This window comes from Panicum virgatum, chromosome 6N (assembly GCF_016808335.1).
Source record: "Panicum virgatum strain AP13 chromosome 6N, P.virgatum_v5, whole genome shotgun sequence".
Classification (NCBI taxonomy): domain Eukaryota; kingdom Viridiplantae; phylum Streptophyta; class Magnoliopsida; order Poales; family Poaceae; genus Panicum; species Panicum virgatum.
In genome coordinates this window covers 52,179,820-52,202,267 of record NC_053150.1, presented here as the reverse complement: position 1 = coordinate 52,202,267, position 22,448 = coordinate 52,179,820, and the positions used below count along the sequence as shown (strand labels likewise).

General features: G+C 50.0%; 3 protein-coding genes across 3 annotated transcripts; all 3 read right to left on the bottom strand.

Moving 5' to 3' along the window:
* Positions 1 to 353: 353 nt before the first annotated feature.
* LOC120677737 (NADH dehydrogenase [ubiquinone] iron-sulfur protein 5-B-like) lies at positions 354 to 1,942 on the bottom strand. The gene is made up of 2 exons (XM_039958918.1): positions 1,627 to 1,942; positions 354 to 747 (listed from the first exon to the last, which is right to left on the bottom strand). The coding sequence occupies exons 1-2, from the start codon at positions 1,774 to 1,776 to the stop codon at positions 637 to 639; spliced, it is 261 nt and encodes an 86-aa protein (XP_039814852.1). The 5' UTR covers positions 1,777 to 1,942; the 3' UTR covers positions 354 to 636.
* Positions 1,943 to 5,273: 3,331 nt separating this feature from the next.
* On the bottom strand, positions 5,274 to 7,224 carry LOC120678315 (peroxisome biogenesis protein 1-like). Its single transcript, XM_039959440.1, has 6 exons — positions 7,148 to 7,224; positions 6,740 to 6,857; positions 6,159 to 6,443; positions 5,958 to 6,034; positions 5,781 to 5,859; positions 5,274 to 5,696 (listed from the first exon to the last, which is right to left on the bottom strand). Exons 1-4 carry the CDS (start codon positions 7,222 to 7,224, stop codon positions 5,996 to 5,998), a joined length of 519 nt encoding a protein of 172 aa, XP_039815374.1. The 3' UTR covers positions 5,274 to 5,696; positions 5,781 to 5,859; positions 5,958 to 5,995.
* An 11,027-nt stretch (positions 7,225 to 18,251) lies between these two features.
* On the bottom strand, positions 18,252 to 21,277 carry LOC120678314 (F-box protein FBW2-like). Its single transcript, XM_039959438.1, has 2 exons — positions 21,102 to 21,277; positions 18,252 to 18,853 (listed from the first exon to the last, which is right to left on the bottom strand). The coding sequence occupies exons 1-2, from the start codon at positions 21,275 to 21,277 to the stop codon at positions 18,337 to 18,339; spliced, it is 693 nt and encodes a 230-aa protein (XP_039815372.1). The 3' UTR covers positions 18,252 to 18,336.
* Positions 21,278 to 22,448: the final 1,171 nt, after the last annotated feature.

Genomic DNA, 22,448 nt, shown 5'->3' with positions numbered 1-22,448 from the left:
CTCAAGTCTCAACAGCGATTACTGCCCCTTATCTCTCTCTCCATGGGTAAATTAAATACACCAACAGGTGAAACTGATGGCAAATATCGGGAAGACTGAAACATAAAATGACATAAGTAGGTGATTGTTTTATCTATCCAACAGCATGATGCGGTAATGAGAGCACATTTCTGACGAACCACCAAACGTTTCTCATTATCTTCAACCATAATTTGAAGTTCAGAACCAAATTGATGAACTAAGGATACTATTCCGGCTGGTGAAAAATTTCGGGATGGGCGTGCAAAGCAACAACCAGAAACTATCCCACCAAAATCAACCATCATATATCCAGTAAAAGCACAATGTTTCTCTTCGAATGCCACAGGAAAATCAAGAGACATCGGAGGTGTCCATGTGCAAATGTTTGATGCTTGATTCAAACACCATTTGCTGCTCAATATCCCCAAACATGTAGAAACTTCATGACCGTGACTTTTTAACTTAAGTCTTGATATAGAACAAGCATGGAGTGAGCTGGGGAAAAAATTCTGTGTAGTCCAACAGAGATTGAGGATTATTACTTTGCTCTTAGCATCACAGCCGAACCAAAGATGAGTAGACAGAAAACAACACACATAAAAATTGGCAGGGAGACTAATGGTGAGCTGCAACAGCAGGGGCTCCTTCAGCCTCCTCCTTGGCCTTGCGAGCAGCAGCTCTGATCTGACGTTGCTCCTCCTTGTAGATCCTGTTCCTGCGCTGGAACTGCAGAAGAAGAATCACAAAGTGTTCGGTCAACTTTCCAAGATCAGCTCATCTCGATAATCCATTTCCCCCACCAAAAAAAACTTATAAAAATTATTGAAAAATCCAATTTAATAGACCAGAAGTTTACAACAAGAGAATTCAGACAAATATAGCTATTCTAATTTTTTATTGACTTGTCTCGTAATGGGATTCAGTAGTCAACAATTCAGAATATTTCTTAGTTTTCTGGAATCAGGGGTTTATCCATTTTCACGTGTTCAGAGGACATGCTATGTTGAGGAGTATTATGAAGAATGTGATTTCATTTTCTAGTCATATCCTGGAACACTAATCCTTGGAATTAGTTATCCAATCACAAGAAGCAAGAATTGCCAACTTAAATGTAAAGGAACCAAAATACTCTGTATTAGGACATTGGGACAAGAATATGAATTACAGGAAATATAGCGCAATGTCTCCATTTCAGGAAATATAGAGCAATTGCAACATAGAACCCTCAAGCTAGCCAGTCCAATTAAAGCATATAGTGGAGTCAGATCCCAATTCATCCAATAAGTCCCTATCCCATACCCTACCTAGGATGTCCAAGCGGGACTACAATGGATTTCCAATACAATGGACATGAGATCAAACCTCAACCATTTCCCCATACTATCATCATTCACAGAGACAGATGACGACAACAGAGGCCAAGACCGAGAAATCGGAGCCTGGCATAGGAGGGATACGAAGGACGCGGCAGATCTAGCCTAGGCCGTCGAACACAGGTAACACGATGATGGGCGGGGATCTGACGCTAGGGTTCGGAGTCGGAGGCGACGAATCGAACCAAATGGCGGGAGCAGAGGGGTCGAGACGGATGGGGCAGTAGCTCACCTCCTTGGAGTGGTGGAGGCACTCGAGGTAGTCCTCGCGGAGGAGGCCGCAGTCGGAGGGCTGGCGGCAGCGGCTCATGCACTCGCTGAACTCCAGCCAGAAGTCGTAGCAGCGGCCCTTGTTCCCGTTGATGCCCCACCCAGACGCCATCGCCGACGAGCCCTCCTTCGCCTTCCTCCTTCCTCCGCCTGGTTGGTTGATCTCCCTCTCTCTGCCTCCCTCCCCCTTGGCTGCTGCGCCTCTCTCCTCGTCGGGGGTCGGGGTCGGCTCGCCCTTGGCAGCCTACTGACACCGCGGGCCCACTAACTCAGGTTGCTGGCGAGCCGTGTATTTGTGTTGTTGGGCTCTTCACCTCCTGCCCGGGTGACAATTAGGCCCAAACATCTCTCGCGCCAATTCTAACGTTATTTGCTGCTTAGGCTTGCGCTTTTTTATTTTTATATTTTTTATTTTAGTTTTTTAAAAAAAAATATTTTCAATATTACAATTTACAGTTTTGTACCCCTGCCGCCCCCAGGAGGGCGGTAGGGACTTATTTGTAAATAAAAAAAAATTTATTTGCGCGGACGCCCTTGGCGGGAGCCTGCCGCCCCCCTGCCGGGCGGCAGGCCCCCTGCCGCCACTCCACTGGGCGGTAGGGGGCCTGCCGCCCGGCAGGGGGGGGCAGGCTCCCCCCTCCTGTATAAAAGGTTTCCCCTCCCCCCTCATTTGCTTCCCACGACATCCAGAGAGCGGGAGGGAGAGAGGAGGGGTGAGGGAGGGAGTTGTAACGGCGAAGCCCTGCCGGATTTTGGATCCTAACCGCAAGTAATAAATATTTCTCAACTTTCTCGATCTAAATTTATTGTTGGGGTGCAACGGTACTTGCAGCCACGTACCGTGGCCTCTGCAAGGCATCGGTGCAAAATAAGCACAATGCAATTCTTACAGGATGTCCAATTCTGCTACAGCTTTGGTCGTACGAGAGGATAGCAATTGGTCGCCCGCTTGTCGACCACTCACTGTATGAGCTGGATATGTACGGTGACACCGAGGACGATAGGCCCACCATGGGGACTGTCTGGTACGCTCGTCAGGTACGGAAATGACTGCTACTCGTACTATTCTGTTGGCAATTCTATTGCTTTGTTTTACCCTATTTGTATTTCTTATTTGTACATATTATTATTAATTTTGTGCAGAAGAGGTGGGCCCACGTACAGTCTCGTCGGGCCTATCCTGATTTTGTGGCTGAGTTTGATCGGTTGACACCTGAAGACGTCGTGTGGGAGCCCTACTCCGAGTTGGCTATAAACACTCGTGCACCGATCGGGATATCTTCGGTTTGCTTTCAGGACCAGGCCTTATGGATGACAACTACAGCGTTGGTGTACGACGTTTACATTGAGGCTCACTGCCCGGACAGAGTCAGGAGACAGTTCGGTCAAAGACAGTTGTATCCTGTGCCGTCAGCATTGGATCGGGTCGAACGCCATGACCACAGGTAACAATTCATATACTATTTCAGTGACTATGCATTGTATGGTTAACTAATCATATTTGACTAAATTGTTTTCAATATTTAGTTTATCGAGGACTGGGCAACCCTTCTCCAACATGTGGGTGACAAGGGTGCAGCCTTGGGTCGATGCCTGGGACCAGGCAGAGGAGAACGTGGCGCTTGCGACCCCTGCACACACGGAGGCTTCGTACAGGGCGTATCTGAGCTGGTACCAGCCTCAGACTCGTTGCCGCTTGATATATGCTGACATGCAACCACAGCCGCATGTTGCGACAGCACAGGATGGGTACGCACGACATAGGGATGAAGCATTAGCTGGGGCGATGAGTCAAAGTTATCATCGCTTTTCAAATACTTTGGATTACAGTGTTAATGTCTTTTTTTTTCTTGCTTGCAGTTTGAAATGTGCAGGTTGATGGACTTAGATGCCAGGGCGAATTTGATGAGGATTCGAGGGGGATCTATGATGGATAGGAATGAGCAAGAGTCGGCCTGGACCCGAGTTTCACAAAGAGCCCATTCCATGCTTGAAGCCTTTGGTAGCCGGACATCGTACGATGACTCGTACGGTTCGTCTCAAGCCTCGACCTCGTTTCCTTGTGGTCCCACACAGCAGCAGTCTTCCCAAGCACCTTATTGGTTTCAGCAGCATTATCCAGGTACGTGAGGATACTTACTAACTTCCTACTTCGAAGCCAACAATTAATTCTCAGTGCATACAGGTGATGCACACCCACCTTACCAACCTCACGGAGGGACTCAGTTTAGTACCATGGCACCAGCTGCAGGGATGTCATTTCAACCAACGGCGACAGCAGAAGGAACGCAAGGTAAATACCTAATCTGTAGCCCGAATTTATAATGTGCTTCTTATCTGTATGAATATTTTAAATAATTTGAACGGTTTACAGGATCGCACCACCAGCTTCCTGATATGGGTCATTCATCGTATCCACCACCACCAGGTACGTATGATGAATATATACCAAAATATATGACTTATAAGACGATGATTAAGATATCTTAATTGCTACTGTATAGGGCACACACAGGATACCTTTGAGGCGAACTTCGAAGATTGGAGTCGGTTATTTTCTACACCTAACCCGCAGGCCGATACTATCTTCCAGACACCTGTGCCCACCGGACGTCCAGGTAGAGACGTAGGGCCTCCATAGCGACACACCTACTCTACAGACCACGTCCACGCTCAGCGTAAAAGAGGTCGACATGGCCGGGGTGGCCGGGGTGGTTAGGATGTGCTTCTAGCTGTTTCTGTATTTTTGTTATGGACATGTCATCATGTTATACTTATTTCGTTCTCATACATCACCTATTTCGTTCTCATTTGCGTATGTGTGTGAATTGCTAGCTTATACTTTTCATATTCATATTCTTTACTAATGGTTTTTTATTTGTATCCATATCTAAAACATATTTAATGGGCACAGCGGGCAGGGCAATATGTCGGGGAGCCTGCCGCCCCCCTGCCGGGCGGCAGGCCCCCTGCCGCCCGGCAGGGGGGCGGCAGGCTCCCGCCAAGGGCGTCCGCGCAAATAAATTTTTTTTATTTACAAATAAGTCCCTACCGCCCTCCTGGGGGGCGGCAGGAGGGCGGTAGGGGTACAAAACTGTAAATTATAATATTGAAAATATATTTTTGTAAAAAACGAAAATAAAAAATATAAAAATAAAAAAAGCGCCTTAGGCTTTGCATTTACAATGGGCTCTCTCTGCCTCCACAAACAAAACGGAGCTCGCGGACTCGATGGTTCCTACAATCTTTTCTCCGCAACCAACCTAAACAAAGACCAATATGATACAAACAAAAAGTGCCTGTTATGGACAAGTTCTTTGGTGCCAAGTCTGACGCAGGTCCAAGGACAAGAGTCCTGGTTCGGTTTAGATATTTGTTTTGGTTTATTAGTCGGTTGATTTCCTTGAGGAACAGGTTAGCTAAATTAGGGAGGTTTGTTAGTTTCAGGCTCTTATAAGGAGCACGGCAGGATCTTTTGTAATCAAGGAAGAAGTAGAGGATCAATCTCGGAGCCTCCAGCGTGAGGGCAAGATCCCATCTACCTCAACCTACATCATCATCAATAAAGCCAGCAATTTAGCCATAACATCTCTGGTATCAGACAGGAAGTTCCTGCTAACTCACCAACCAGTGCTGCTATTAAAAAATCATTACAATGTCAACAAAACTGGTGCTTATTCAGCAGAGCTAAGTGGTGCTTATTCCCCCAATCAACTCTCAACCGTTGCACATCCTTATCCCGTGGCTAGAGAGGGCCATGGTAAAAGCCCCACCCTGAGCACATGTAACTAGACCAATCGCCAATTCGGAGAACAGCTAAAATTCCTGAATCAATCAGCTCCACCCGTACAGAAACAATATTTCCAAGGCTCTGTATCACAGCATCCTTTACAGACGAGCCAAGGATTAGCATGTATGTTTTCTGTTAGCATTTCTATTTACTATACTAACCCCGTCGCAAAAAAAAAAAAAATTGTGACAATGCTATCAACATCTGGTCGGAGCACCTTCGGCCATGGATTCCTTCAATGGCTGTCCTCGGCATACAACACAAGTGAACCTTGGTTAGTTGTCTTCGTATATGTTGTTTCTTTCGGAGGAAAGTTAAGCACAAACCTCCTGCTTCACAGCCATGGTGCTTAGCAATCTTCTGTTGTACCATTGAACATAAGATAAGAGTAACCTGGACAAGCATCTTCATTGTAGAAACAAGTTCACCAAAATGCTCAACAACATCATATTTCGTGGACTTTCGTCCAATTAGATAATAAATAGTCTGACCCCTGACCTTACCTGATCGATTTCGCAACACGCTGATGTGTTGGAGAGACTCAAGCTAGTGTGACCTTTTTGCCTTTCGACTCTCTTGCCTGCACCGAATGCTGCCACTGGTTATTCTTGGAATCTCAGGTAACAAGAAACACTAGAAGGTTCTGGATTTTTTCCAGTACAGCTATCAATGGTTTGATGATGTAAATTGGATGTGAGGTACACCTTTGTGGAAATAGACTTCCTGGATGATACAAATTCACCAAACTCCTTATCATACCGCCGCTTCTCATCTGCAGGTGTAGAAGGTCTAGCCTTCCTAGCAACAGACATGAGAAGTTCTTTGCTGATGCACGGTTCGCTTTCTGGGACCCCGTTACCCTGGTTGTCCAAAAGTTCATGAACTGCTGCCAACCCAGCATCTGTTAGAATAGCGGCGAGATCAGCACCAGTAAATCCTTCGGTCAGAGAAGCAACATCTTCCAGACTGGCATCACTTGCCAGTGAAACCTGATACCAACAAAAGACATAAAGCAAGGAGTGAAAGAAATATACTAATACCTCAATGAAATAACACACTGTCATGAAATGCATAAATACACTTCTCAGCTTGAAGTCTTTCCGAAATTAAAAGCAAAACTAGAAATGAGGCCCAACTAAGATAAGCTGAAAACTTGTTAAGACGAAAGCTAGCATTGTTCTAAAGATGCAACATACAAAGAAAGTGCATCTGGAAAGTTTGGTGAAATTAGACACGAGAAAACATGACAGAAGCAACGGCCACAGGTTTCCAAGAGAAGACTCACCGTCCTAGAATGCACCTTCAAAATTTCCAAACGTTCATCCCATCGAGGAAAATCACAAAAGACTAGACGATCAAACCTTCCAGGCCGCAAGAGCGCAGCATCAATTAGTTGTGGCTTGCTGCACAAAATAACAAGCCATCCCATAAGAATATGCAACACAAATTAACTAAATAAGCTAGCTATTTAGTCAAATTCCCTAACGTTAGCCAAAAAGAAAAACTCCACAGCATTTTCACCCTATGCAAAGCTCTTATGCAAAACGTTGTGTGGCTGGTCAATATAGTCCATAGCAATAAAACAAAAGTAACTCAACAGCATATTTCATCACTTTGTGAAAGTACATAATAGAAGAGCTGAAGACTAGGTCTGCAAAAACTATAACATTTATCATACTTGCACAGAGCTAACCTCGTAGCTGCAAATACAAATACCCCAGTCAAAGTTTCCACACCATCTAGTATAGGTCGATCTGTCGCGTGCTTCATCTAGTATACCCCGAAAAGCGCCGATTGCGACTCTGTCGCGCACAAAGTATAGGTCGATCTCCACGTGCTTCATCCGCTGATGCTAGACGGGGTTGGTGGAGAGATACACGGCGCTGCCGTTGTCGCAGTAGACGAGCGTGCTCTTGGCGAGCGGGCTGTGGAGCTCCGCCAAGAGCTGTCGTAGCCAGGACGCCTCCGCCACGCCGTTAGCGACAGCCCGGTACTCCGCCTCGGCACTGGAGCGGGAGACAACCGGCTGCCGCTTGGACGACCAGGAGACCAGGTTGCCTCCCAGGAAGACGGCGTAGCCGGAAGTGGAGCGATGAGTGTCTGGGCAGCCAGCCCAGTCAGCGTAGGTGTAGACCACCAGCTCAGTAGAGGACGAGCGGTGAATCACCAGGCCGAGGTCCATAGTGCCACGGACGTACCGGAGGAGACGCTTCAGCGCAGCAAGGTGTGACTCCCGGGGATCATGCATATGGAGACAGACCTGCTGAACAGTGTAGGTGAGGTCCGGCCTGGTGAAGGTGAGGTACTGCAAAGCGCCGGCCAGACTCCGGTAGGCAGTAGGATCAGCCACCGGATCACCCATATCAGCAGACAGCTTCGCCTGAGTGTCGATAGGAGTGGAGCAGGGCTTGCAATCAGTCATCCCAGCCCGCTCCAGAATATCGAGTGCGTACTGCCGCTGGTGAAGGAGAAGACCAGACGGGCGAGGCTCAATAGTGATGCCCAAGAAGTGGTGGAGCTGACCCAAATCCTTCATAGCAAACTCCTGCTGCAGAGAGGAGATGACACTCTGAAGTATCTGCTGACTGCAGGCTGTGAGCACAATGTCATCGACATAGAGCAGCAGATATGCAGTCTCATCCCCACGGCGGTAAATGAAGAGAGACGTGTCGGACTTGGCCTCGGTGAACCCCAATGTCAGCAAGAACGTGGTGAACCGAGAGTACCAAGCCTGAGGAGCCTGCTTCAGACCATAGAGAGACTTGTTGAGCCGGCAGACCATATCCGGATGACTCGAGTCCACAAATCCCGCTGGCTGAGAGCAGTAGACAGTTTCTGAGAGAGTGCCGTGAAGAAACACATTCTTCACACCCAGCTGGTGCACAGGCCAGGAGCGCGAGAGCGCAAGCGAGAGGACCGTGCGCACCGTAGTGGGCTTCACCACTGGGCTGAAGGTCTCATCATAGTCCACACCAGGTTGCTAAGTGAACCCCCAGAGAACTCAGCGAGTCTTGTAGTGCTCCAGTGTGCCATCAGCCCGACACTTATGCGTCCAGATCCACTTGCCAGTCACCACATTGCAACCAGACGGACGCGGCACGAGGTTCCACGTCTGGTTGGTAAGAAGAGCCGCGTACTCCTCTTCCATCACGCGACGCCAGTGAGGATCCACCAAGGCGTCACGGACAGAGGAGGGTACCGGAAAGACCCGCGGCTCTCCCTAGGTGGATGAATATGCCGAGGATCCCGATGGATGACTGGCGGGTGGTACACCTCCGACTCGGCTCGAGAGGGAGCCAGAGGAGGCGGCGGCGGCGACGGCTCCAGTGTAGGCGTCGCAGGAGCTTCCGGAGCAGGAGGCCCGGTGTCGGCACCTAACAACGCCGGTACACCTGCACCGGCTCAGTGTACCGCGGCGGTGCCAGTGTCGGCACCGAACGACGCCGGTACACCTGCACCGGCTGAGCGTACCGCGCAGGTGTAGGGGAAGGCACCGGGGCCATGCGTGGCGCAGCACGAGACACCGGGGCCGCGCGTGGCGCCGCAGGAGACACCGGGGCCGCGCTCGGCGTAGCAGGGATCACCGGGAACGGTGCCGGTGTGCCAGGAAAACCTGCAGGGAAAGGACAGACAGGAAAAGGTGGCTGAACCACCGAGTCAGTCGGAAACAGAGACTCCAGCTCGGGGTCAGGAGAAGGTGTGGATGAGGTGGATTAGGGGAAATCCGACTCGTCAAAGACGACGTGTCGGGAGATCAGGACGCGGCGAGAGGTGAGGTCAAAGCATCGGTACGTCTTGTGGTCAGGTGAGTAACCAAGGACACACAAAACGAGTCAACCAGGGCACCAGCTTGTGAGGAGCAGTGGCGGAGATGTTAGGATAACACGCACACTCGAAGACCCGAAGGTGGTCGTAGCGAGGAGGGGTACCGAAAAGAGCGTGGTGTGGAGTGGGAGCAGGAGAAGCAGTGGACGGAAGACGGTTGAGCAAGTAGGTGGCGGAGTGGATGCTCTCAGCCCAGAAGCGCGGGGCAAAGAGGCCTGGATCAGAAGGGTGCGCTCGACGTCGTTCGTCGTGCGAATCATCCGCTCAGCCTTGCCAATCTGAGGAGAGGTATACGGACAAGACGTACGCAGCTGAACACCTCGAGAGAGTAAGAAAGAACGGGAGGTGGAGTTGTCGAACTCCCGCCCGTTGTCACACTGGACGTCCTTAACGGTGAGGCCGAACTGAGTGGACACCCAGGCAAAGAAGTAGAGGAGGGTGGGGAAGGTCTCAGACTTGGCGCGCAAAGGAAACATCCAAGAGTAGTGCGAGAAGTCATCGACCACCACCAGATAGTACTTATAACCAGAAAGGCTAAGTACAGGAGAGGTCCACAGGTCACAGTGAACAAGGTCAAATGCATGCGTCGCATGCGAAGAAGAAGAAGAAAAAAGGGAGCCGAACATGACGACCGAGCTGGCACGCATGGCAGAGGGGCTCCACAGGAGCCCTAGTACCAGAAACATCAGTACTACGACTGAGCTGAGCCAGAACGTCGCGGCCAGGGTGACCAAGACGGCGGTGCCAGGTGGTGGAAGACGGCGTCGCGGCAAAAGCGGCAGACCAAGAAGGCCAGGGCGAAGAAGAAGGCGAGAGTGGTGCAGCGGAAGAAGGAAGGCGAAGGGTGTAAAGGGGCCCCGTGCTGTCACACCGGAGTAGCGGACGCCGGGAGGCCGAATCCTTTACAGTGAGGCCAGAAGAATCAAACTCAATGGAACAAGAATTGTCAGCTGTAAACTGACGAATGGAAAGAAGGTTATGAACCATCTGAGGAGCAACAAGGACATTGGGAAGACGAAAGGAGCCAGGAGCAGAATCCACGGCGGTGACAGAAAGGCAAGACCCGTCACCAACCATGATGGAAGAAGTACAATAGGGGTATGGGGGTCGGACAGAAGAGAGGATACCGGCATGTGGGGTGGTGTGGAAGGAGGCACCCGAGTCGGCGATCCACTCGGTGCTGACCGGCGGTGTCCGCCCCATGGTGCTGAAGGACTGCGCCAGTGCGGTCTGGTCCCACCCCCCAGGCCAGGTCGGCTGCGGGCTGGGTTGAGTGGGCGGGGTCCAGAATGGCACGAACAGGGGAGCAGCAGCGGCGAGCATGGCCGCCGGCTGGGGCTGAGGACGAGGGCCCTCTTGACCCTGAAACTGCCACATCGGGATGTGCCCTGACCATGGGGCGCGGAAGGATGGCCATGGCGTACCTCCAGGGCCAGGAGTGGGAGTGGGAGCCGGAGTGCCGCCAGCACCACCACCACTCCCGCCCCGACGACGATGCCTGCGACCTCCCCCACTCCCGGTCTGGGCGGTGAGAGGAGCACCAAGGAGGGGGTTGGTCCGGGGTCCAGATTCAGAGGGCAGAGCCTGGTGGGAGGACAGAGCGCCATGCTCGGTGGAGGGGACGACGGGCTGAAGACGCTCCCAAGCGAAGGCAGTCGCACGGACGCGCTCCTTAGCCGCAGAAGCCACGGACGTGGCAGTGAGGAGGGCCGCAGCGAGTGCAGCTTCGGCCTGAGCAGCTTGGGCGACAGTCGGCGGCACCGCAGGTGTGTGCAGGGGCGTGGGCATCGCGGCGGGGAAGGCTGCCGTTGATCCGGGTGCCAGAGGCGTGCAGGATAGCCATGCGCCCGAGGATCCGGCTGCAGGGGCAGGAAGGCCGGCCTGGGAGCCCAGGGCGGCGTCAAGGGCGGCGGCGGCGGTGGCGGCGCGCGCGGCACCCATTCCTGGGCCGCACGTGCCCCCGTGCAGGGCCGGGTAGGGCTGCTGAAGGGGCAGCAGTGGCGCCTGTAGGGCAGCGCCGGCCCCCACGGCCGGGGCGGGCTGCTGCATGGGCGGCGGTGGCGCCCGCAGGGGCGGAACGGCTGTATCGGGCCCCGGCGGCGCCGGATTGGCACCCCCCGCTCCAGCCGCATCCCCTATACCCGCGGGCAGGGGCGTGAGCGCGGCAAAGGCGGCGGCAGCAGGGCTCAGGCGGCCCCAAGCGGCGGCGGCGGCAGAGGATGGAGCAGCGGGCCAGGAGGCGGTCGGAGCGGCGGCCCAGGTGGCGCGCGAAGCAGAGGAAGGGAGGGGAGGGAAGGATGAGAGTGGAAGGGGGAGGAGGAGGCCGCCGGCGGCGGCGGCTTGAAGCGTCCCCTCATAAGAGAAGACTTAAATGTGATACAAACATCAGTCCCAAGAGGCTGATGACACATTTATTACATCAGATGGTTCATCACAGTACAACTCTACGTGGTAATGAGCAGAGAAGCGCCACTATCGCGAGGATTACAACCCACACCCACACAACGATATTAATTATAAAAAGGGGGTCATCAGAGTCTTGCGCCATGTGGTATCTCCTCCGGGTGACCCTAATCCACAGGCAAGGCTGGGTGCAGGACGGTACCCCTACTCAGCGTCGTCAGGAACAAAGTCTGGATCTTCTTCTGTAAAAATAAAGGATGGGGTGAGTACAAACGTACTCAGCAAGTCCAACCACACCCACGGAGGGGGTATAAACAGAATATAATGCACAGGGTAAATCAAGGGTAAGGATAGGGTTTAATTTGCGGAAAGCAATATTTTATGCAGGGGTTCATTTGAAAGAAAGGATTTCCAAAACCAGTTTTCTTGTACCGAGTAACACATAGTGTTGATCCACACATCATCCAAGTTTTAAGCTGCTACCAGACTCCTCATCCGCCGTAGCACACGGCACAACTGCCGGACACTTTTCCAAAACAACTCACGCCAACCCATCCATTTCCAGAAGAAACACTAGTTATGTGACCACACCGTAACTCACCCAGTACCGTGGGCACGGCTATTCGAATAGGTTTTAACTCTGCAGAGGTGTGCAACTTTACCCACAAGTGGGGTACTGCAACTCAAACACCGTAGCGTCGGTGCAGATCCCAACAAAGCCATTACCCACCTTAGCTAGACCTAACTAGCCATCACGAGATGCACCAAGGGGGTCATTGACCTATCACAGAGGTTTTAACCGGGGCATAAGTCACACAGAGCTAATCCCTTCTCCTTGATCACCCGTTGCTCTCAGCTCTCCTGATGGCAATCAGATTAACTAGTGGGGTTTATGCTAAGCCGTTGCCCATTCAACGGTCGAGTGGTTTGCACGATAGTGGAGTTAGGTGAGATGACGTGGGCGTCGAGGACGTCGTCGAGCACGTGGAGCGGGCCGGCGTCGAGCGGAGCGATGCGAGCGGCGAGGCGGGACGAGCAGTGCACGCGCGTGCATGGCCGGCGGCGGCGGCGGGCATAGGGAAGTGGCAGCGGTGGGTCTTGGGGCGCGTGGAACGCGTGCACGTGGGTGATGCGCAGGCAGACGGGGCGTGCGGCGCGTGCGCGGGCAGGCGGGCGTCGCGGCGTGTGTGCGCGCGGGCGGCGGCGAGCTGTGCAGCGCTGTGCGGCAGCGACGAGCGGCGCGGCGGGTGCACATGGGAGCAAGGGCGGCGTGCGTGGGCGGGGCCGGGAGCAGTGGCGAGCGGGACCGGGACGGCCGGCGGCGAGCCGCGAACGGTGGGTTGCACGGCGGCCGACGCGCGTCGCGTGGCGCATGCGCGGGGTGGGCGCGTTGGCAGCAGCAGGCGGCAAGGCGGTGATGGCGGCCGCGTGGATGCGCGCTGCGGGAGCAGGCGTGCGCGTGGGCAGGGCAGGGGAGGCGGGCCGTCTTGCGTGGGCCGAGCGGCGCTCGAGGCGCGCCGCACGGGTGAGGAAGGAAGGAGGGAGAAGGAGAAGGGAGGAGGGATGAAAAAGAAAAGAAAAGAGAAAATGGGAAAAGAAAAAGGAAAACGGAAAATAAAAAGAAAAGGGAAAGAGGGAGAGAGAAGAGAGATCGTGCGCGCGCCAGCGAAATCCGCGGTGGCGACCGCGGGCAGGTCGGCCACGCGCGCGTTGTCGGGCGACACGCAGCGCGTCGCGCGGAGTGGGAAAAAAAGATGGGACTCCAACCAAATTCAGGTGTCGGGACGGCGAAAATCGCCGGGAAGGGTTTCGAAAAAACAGGAGCCTCGGACGGAAGAGATGTTCTGAGATCAATGACGAAAATTAATTTTGAAGAAAAAATTTAGCGCGTGATTTAATTTTGATAGATTTTCTGGATGTCACACGGCTGTTGCGGGCTGGGGTGGGAGGGAGAGAGAGGAGGAAACCCTAAGCTAATGATACTATATTGGAGAGAATAATTGCCTTGTATTACTCCAAACCCTAGAAGGGTGGGATATATAAATCCTATACATGAGCGTCTATACATGGACTCGATATACTCCAACAATTAGAAACATGATGATCTGAGTGTCTTATTCATAACTGGAGAACATGGTTAACAAAACAAGAGACAAGGAAATATCCTACACCTTCAAATATCTTTAGTGTAAGCAGGGAAAAACATGGAACATTCATGCAATGCTCAAAGGAAAGAAACGTCCTTACAGATTGCTCAGATGAACCGATGTACTTATTCAATAGCTCTGGGCCCTTGACTGAAATGAATCGCAAAGAACAAGCTGCGGCTGCAGCTCTCACAATGTGAGTTTTGCCACATCCAGGTGGTCCATACAGGAGAATGTTTGATCGCAACCGTACAGGTGCCCTGGTAAATATATTTGGGTATTTGGATGGCAATTCAAGAGTCTACAAGAAAGAATACAAATATAAGTAGGATCATCTACACAGGCAACCAAATGAAAGGTGTCCAAAAATGGTTAGTTTTTCAGGAGCATATTGATGAGATGAACACCCTTAAAGAAGAAAGCAAGAAATGTGCACTATCCCTCTCGGTTCCCGAACGCGACACCATCCTGTTAATAAACAAAACGGTTAGCGGTCAGGAATGAAAGATGGAGAATGATACTCAAAGCCAGGGTGGAAAGACAATGTGTAGATAAAAATCTAACACATAACCAACACTAGAATCACATATCTTAGAGAAATGGTAGATTTGGCCCACTAAAATTTACAAGAACGAGTTCAACGAAATCTAGACCACGACACATTAGATTGGTTAGATGCAGGTTTGAAAACCAAAAGAAAGTATGCATGCATGCGAGGTATGAATGCACATGACGTCTCCTCACAGCGTGAGCACGCCTTAACATTCTAGCACTCACGTACGACCCGAAACAACCGCATTGCCCAGCAGCGCTACAACTCTCCTACTAGCACTTAGGACAATGGTGCCACGGTAAACGGCTCAAGAAGTTTCCAACAGGTAAAGGGGTTTTCCTACGCTCCCGCGACTCATGCAGACAAGAGGGGTTAAGCATATCTTAATTAAACAAGTGAAGCAATAAGGAAGAAGTAGCTCTAAGATGAAGAAAGAATGGTAGCAATTTACCTTAAGTTCAAATTTTTAACAAAAGTAAATCTTAATGCAAGTGATCCAGTTTTATTTTACCCACACCCTACTAAGCAAATTTTAGGTTCACTTTATGGAACCTCGGCTCTGATACCTGTTGTGAGAACCGCCCAATTTGCACTCGGTTTAAGTGAAAATTATTGATTAATCCATTAAGATGAGAGTTAACACGTGTCTGTCTCTCGACATGCCACGTGTTAATCCACATCTTAGAGGCACTTAATCAACATAATTCACCTAAAACGACCACAAATCCGGTAGTCCCGGTACGTGTTTGCCACATGCCCAGGATTAAGCACACGTACCGTTATACAAGCACGTACATTGCCGATGATCCACAAGAGCAGTTTTACACATTTAATATTACAAGTTCGATATAGGAGGGTTCAAACTAACTTCCATTACAAGCTTTGGGCTCACGAAAGGCATATTAAACAGAAACTTAAAGTTTATGGCATTTACATGCTCTCACGGAGCTCGATTACGATATAGACATACTAAGATGATGATGCCTTGCTCAAGGACATCATCTCAACCACAACGACCTACTCCTCCCCCGCAATTGGATCAGTGGGGTAGAAGTGGCCGAACACCACTTCCGGCTCACCTGCAACTAGGTTTAGAAAGCATCCTGAGTACAAAGGTACTCCGCAAGACTTACGCGATTAAATAAACAAGGATCATGCAAGGCTCAAGTAAAAGCTTTTAAGGGAAGTAATTATTACATAAGCATGAGCTTCCTAGAATATCTCCTAGCAAAATTAATTAGTATTGCCCGAAACCCCCAAATAATTTTAGTTGATTAAAAGAGTAACGCAACATTCAATAGATCATTGACAAGACATGAATCAAAAACCAACAATACCGGAACTCTCTAAGAGGAATTCGGCGAACCAAGAGCTTGCTCATATCCGAGAGCGCGGCAATTCGAATTGTTTATAACCTTGCAAGGGTGTACTACTTTACTCACACGACGCAAGGACCATGCGACTCACCCAACCGGCCAAAGTTGGATAAGGGGTACTCGCGTCAACCGTTCTCAACAAGGCTCGATCATTGAACCTCACACCTAGCTTACGAGTAGAGACTTAGTTCCACCAGGCACATCTCTAAACTTTCCTACACATAGGTCCACCTGGGGACACACTAAGCCTCTCTGCATAGTCCGTAGCCACGTATCTAGGACTGCACATCAATGATCAAGTCAAAGAAGGTAATTGGCTCATCCGTACCATTATATTGGATATGTGGTAGCACGGAAAGGTGCTCAAGGCCGATGGCATCCACTCGGTCCTTAATCGATCCAAGCGGACTATGCCCATGTGACTTCATTCTCTAGGCCCTACCATTCCGCTCGAATCTCGATACTACCAAACCCTTACCACTAAACCGAACCAGCGCGATTAAGGGTAACCGGTAAGTGTCATACTCCAAACTATCCTTTGTAGTAAGCGAAAAGATTATTCTAAGCATAGCTCAGCATCTAGTCAAGTGAGTAACTGACTAATGTGTGGCAAGGACATGGTTGAACAATTCAAAGAAGGATAGTGCATCAAAGTAGGTACATGAATGCAATACATACATAATATATATAACCCAACATTACCCAAGTGAGATAACTAAGCTACTCAAATTAGATAGGTGCAAGGAATTATGCTTAGCTGCTTGTCTTGATTAACTTCGGGCTCGACCAGAAACGGGACTCCGGGTTCAGGCTCAACGGACTCGGTGGGCTCCACGGGTTCGACCTCAGACGGTTCGGTCACTATAATGCATGAATGCGATGCAAGAATTAAGAAATAAACTAAGCAACAAGCACAAATCATGGAATAAATTGAGCATGCAGAGAACGTTACAAGGAACTCATGAAAATTGAATTTACAGCAAAAGCATTTTCCTATAATTAATCATAAAGATATTTGTTTTCAGCGGTTCAAAATAAGATAAATCAGAAAAGACATGCAAACTTATCTAAACAAATCCAAGGAAAATTATTTTAGATACTAGGCATGAAATCAAAGCTAACAAAACTGGTTTTACTATTTTCTCACTTTCCAGAAAAAAGTACTATATTAAACCATTTTCAGACAAAGCATAAGAAAACAAGCTAAAACTTTGATAAACAGCAAGAAATCATGGGAACAAGTTGCACCACTGAAAACTATACCTCACAAGGAGTCTAACAAAATTTAGTTTGAAATTTTTAGAGCAATACTCAAATAACTAAGCATTAAACTCACTTTTACAAAATAAACCTATAGATAAATCTATAGTAAGGTAACATACAAAACAATATTTTTCCTAAGTATATCTCAGCTAGAGGAATCCAACAAAATAAGTTTCATAATTTTTGGAGTTATACACGAATTTCTACGCATTTTGTAAGATTGCTGATATACTAAACATCACAAAACCCTAGCTAATTGCTAGATCCACGCGGATCCCACACCCGCAGGCACTGACAGGTGGGGCCCAGGGCCAGCAGACCACCCCAGGCCGGGTCAAGGCAAGGCGGATGCCTTGACTGCGGTGTGGGCACGGCCGCGGCCACCGCGCAGCCCGCGCGCGCGGTGCCGGCGGACGGCGGCGCAACGACGCAAGGGGCTCGGGGCGAGGGCGCACGGGGTGAAGGAGGTGGCGGCGAGCCTCACCGGGGGCTTGGACGGCGGGGAACGGCTACGAGGCAGCGGCGCAACGGCGACGAGCGGCGACGGGCGAAGGGGCTCGCCGGCGGCCCTGCAGGGGAGAGGAAGGGCCGGATAAGGAGGGGAATCGAAGGAGGAGAGGGAGGAGAAGCTTTCCCCACGAGGAATCGAGCCACGGCTCACCGGAGAAGGCGAATCGCGGCGGCCGGCGGAGCTCGGGGGTGGTGGCAGGTCTGCTCTGCTCGAGCTCTTGCACGGGAGGAAGAAGAGGAGGGGAACGCGGCGGAGGGGATAAGGCCGAGGGCAAGGCCGTGGATAAGGACGCACACGGAGCGAGGATCGCTGGCGCGTGGCATGAGGATGGCCGGCGGCGGCGACGCGTGCGGCGCGTCGAGCAGAACAGAGAGGAGGAGGAGAAGAAGAGGCTGACGGGTGGGCCCGGCGAGGAAAAATTTATTTCTCTTCTTTTTTTTTCTTGGGCTGTGACACAGTATCACAAATTTCCCTCATTACAATAATCAGGCAAAATATAAGCATTTGAATAGGTGTTTCCTGTGACAAAAGCCATGCAAGCACATTCAGAAACCGTCTCATGTCAACAATCATTTTTATTAATCTCCAGCAATATAATGCTTTACTTTTGCTTCTGTGCATAAGCAGCAGCACTCTAATGCAAACCTTATAGAGTATGGAATAATGATCACCAAGGGTAGATGCGCCGGCTGGCATCAGACTGCAATACCCAAAGACTGCAATACCCAAACTACCTCATAATCATCATCTCAGACCTCAAATAATCACAAGCTGCAACCACTTGAACCTCTAAACAGAACCCCATCAATCATCACTGTCAGTATTGTCATCATCATAGTCACCTCCACTGCTTGTGTCAGTGCAGTACACAGGCTCCCATGGCTCCCTGAATGACTGGAACGCGCAACACCTCTCCTCTAAGTCGCCTCCAAGCCTGACATTCCAGCAGCCATGTATGTTCAGGGCGCGCAACAGCGGACACTTGTTAATAATCGTATTTAGCGCAAGGTCACTGAACAGGCCATACGCAAGCTCAAGCTGTTCCAGCGTCGGCATGGTGTTTGCAACTGCCAATGCCTCTTCTTCAACCGCCCTAGCAGATGTGTTGTTACCCTGAGGAGGATCTGGAGGGGGCATGTTTCGCTTCAGATGAACAAGCAACCTGCAGTGCCGGCCAAGTGCCTCAATTCCTCTGGACGTGATATTCAGGCAGTAACTGATGTCCAGCGCTTTTAGTGCAGGAAGGAATTCTGCTTGCTTCTCCACGGTTTGATCAGTGATCTCACTCATTGGGATCTGGAGAACATTGAGGAGCTTCCCACTGTACAATAAAAGCAAAACATCAAACATTATTAGTTGCAAACATGTTGATTTGGATGTAATATTTATATAGAGTACACCGAACTGAAAATAACAACTATTAGCTACACAAGCCACTAAGTGCATGGTAGCACAGAACAGGCCTTTTTTTTCCTTTTCCAAGTTCACTACCAAGTGTGTGACCAATATATCTACACAACCTTAAGCCCTCACCGAAGCAGTACAAGGAGTACAGCCTTAATCAAACAAATTAGGCCATAGTAAAGAGGTATTGCACACCAATAGTCATGGAAGCACAGCTTAAGATACATCGTCAAAAGTCAGTGCTTCATTCACTAAATGAGTAAGGTTGTAAGGTCCAATTACAAGGAACAAGGGACTCACGTTCAAATAATGATGTTCACAGTGCCAAAGCAATATATTGAACGTGATGTAAATATGCAGAGCAGAGCATACACAAAGTGATGTAAATATGCAGAGCACTAGAGCAGAGCATCTCATGAGATGTGTGATACGTCTGTCCACGTCTATGAATTGAGTTGACAAAGGTAAATCAATGAAATATGAGCTACAAAAAACACTCGAAGCGCCCCCCCCCCCCCAAAATGTAGGGTTCTTGCGCTTCATCTCCAGCGATCGCCGCCCGCGGCCCGCCTCTCTATGGGGTTTTCCTTTTGGTGTGAATTTTGGGACGGGGGTTTCTTGTCTCGGCGCGCACACTAAGGCCAATCTCAATGGGAGTGTCATGAACATTAAATTTACTAACATGTTCCAATAGTATGAGGTGAGAGGAGAAAGGAGTGTCATGAAATGTGAGAGGAGTGTCATCACCATAACACTCCACTAGCACAGTTCTCAAGTTTCCAGTCTTGGTAACTGTGTCGATGACACTCCCACTGAGACTGGCCTAAAAGGAGAGGACGAGTAGCCTTTATTCAAGTTTCCAGCGGCTGATCTTTAGGCCTTCGGCAGTGTGAGCTTTGAGTGATGCTTGAGTTCATACACTGCAGCTACCAAATACAGAGTTCATACACTGCAGCTACCAATTTTGAGTGATGCCAGTACCAAAATAGGAGCGGTGAATGTACATGCATCACAAACGGAAAAAATAGCTGCTTCTTTCTTGCATGTACTCCTTTGTCATTCTTTACAATTCTTGAACATTTTTTTTGTTTATTTGGTAGGCCCCACAAGTTAGCATTTCTACACGCTGCAGCACCGTAACTTGATGCTCCTTTTCTTCTCGCGGAGCGGCTCACGCGGCGGAGATGTCGGGGCCGTGGGCACGGAAGGTGGAGCACGCGGCGGGCTCATCCAAGAGGTAGGAGGGAGGCCGGCGGCCATCGGAGGAAGGAAGAGCGAGATCAGTAGCGGCGTACGAGAACCGTTTAAGCAATCGTTGGATGAAATTAGCGCAAGATCGAACGGGTAGAGAAAACGAGCGACGTGGCCCAATGACGTGCCAGAGCTTGGTTTAGAATTCGTCCATACGTGCTCTTTTAGTCCCCTAAATTTACTAGCTGAGGAATCATGCATGTCAGGTGGTGTAGTTTTTCCATCGTCGTCTATGTCCATTTGCTCATCTAACTTTTATTGCTGTTGGTGAACACCACTAATTATGAGCTTGCTGCAAATATGTGAACGAATCAGAGTTTATGATGATGACATTAGAAATCCACATGTGCTATTTCCCTGCTTTGTCTTTGTGCACTTATAGTTTCCTGTTGTTAAAAGGTAATGTTAAAAATGGGTTCATATTTGTACCGATAAACTGTATAAATAAATAAATAAATTGCAATGATGTGAGCTACACATGCATGCATGTGGTTCTGGGTCTCATGGATGTGAATGTTGTGACCGTAGCAGGTCTTCACTTTTATCTTGAGCTACTAGAAATTATACTAATGCTTAGATAAGTACTATACTCCTTTTGATACTTATAAATTTCGATGTGGTCTGTCTACCTGTCCGTGCAAGCTTGGGAGTTTACTCAAGGTTGCCTTGTTATACGGGTTAATGGAGTTATGTGAGTGACCCTTGATCCCATGACACATTGATTTATGGCGGCTGCATGCCTGACCATGGATTGATTTTCTTCAGGAATTTTGAAGGCAACTCTGTAAGTTATATTACTGTTAGATTATTACTATATTCTATTTTCTTCTGCGTATGCGGCGGTCCCCTGGACGCGCGCCCGACACGCGGCACCAAAGCAGAGGCCCGCCGCCCCTCGCGCGTCTACCCCTGACGCGTGGGCAGCAGCGGGCTCAGGCGGCTCCGCGCGCTGGCCGCCGGCGCGTCCCCGGGCGACGACCGGAGCGTGGAGGGCCTCCGCCGCGCGGCGTCGAAGATCGCCACGCTGCGGATGAAGCTGGCCGAGGAGGACGAGGACCACGACGCTGCGGTTCAGGGCGTCCTGCGCCATCCTCCCCGAAAAGCCGAAGCGGATGCTCAGCAAGCTATGGCCGCTTGGCAGAAGCGGCGTTAGCCATTAGCAGCCATTGTCTAGCTTCCGTGATCTCCAGTTTTTCTGTGGGCGATTTGTTTGTCTCTTCTATTTAGTACCCCTCCTACATCTTCTTCCTCCTCTTTTCAGTAAAGTTACAGTTCCAAGGCAAATTATACCTGGCGTCCCAACAACAACAACAACAACTAGAAATTGCACAGGCTACTGTACTTGCTCCTCATATGTTTATTGAGGAGAAAGGATAAACATTATTTGCAGAACATGTCCAATATCTGTTCTCTGTATTCTAGCTGTTAACAAACAATCTGGTATGTATGAGGGACCCTGTTTAGTTTCCTGGGGCTAAATGAAGTCTATTTGCAAAATCTCTTTAGGAATGGTATAACTTTTCGTGACGAATATAAGAACAATAATTAATTCATGATTAGTTACAGTAACCATACTCTAATCACGTGGTCAAAGGGCTCATTAGATTCGTCAGGGTTTCTAGCACAAGGTTCTGAAATTGGTTTTGTAAATTACTAATACAGTAATTAGCGATCAAAATGTTACTATTCCTGAAATTCTAGGAAACCAAACAAGGTCTTTGACACGTAGACCCATGAGTCTGGAATTCTGACGGGTTCAGCCGCTCGAGATGCAGGCTCTGAACCTCCACGTCGCGGATGCCAAGCCCGACCTGTTCTTTCGGCAGCGGCGTCTCACTCGGCCACGTCCTGCGCCGGTGCACATACGCACAGTAGCGGCATGTTGCTCGTCACCCAACCCGATCCGATTGGTATCGGCAGCCACAACTAGCAGCTGTCAAGAGTAGTGAGGGGGCGGCCTCAGCACTCTGGCTATCTGTTCGTCCACTTCCTGCCATCTCCTGGTCCGATTTTGACGGTAGCGGCGATGAGAGGCATCCACTGCGACCTTGACGGCGACAAGGACGGGCGGGCCTCAACAACGACCTTTGCAGGACTAGCAGGAGCACTCGCCTAATCTCCACTTCAACCAATGCGGCAGCACTTCGGGGTGATGGCGCGGAGGCGCAATCCAGGTACCTATTCCCTGTCATGATCCCTCATCGTCATTCGTCTCTGCCGCAAGTTAATGTGGTCCATTAGGAATAAACTAGTCCATAAAA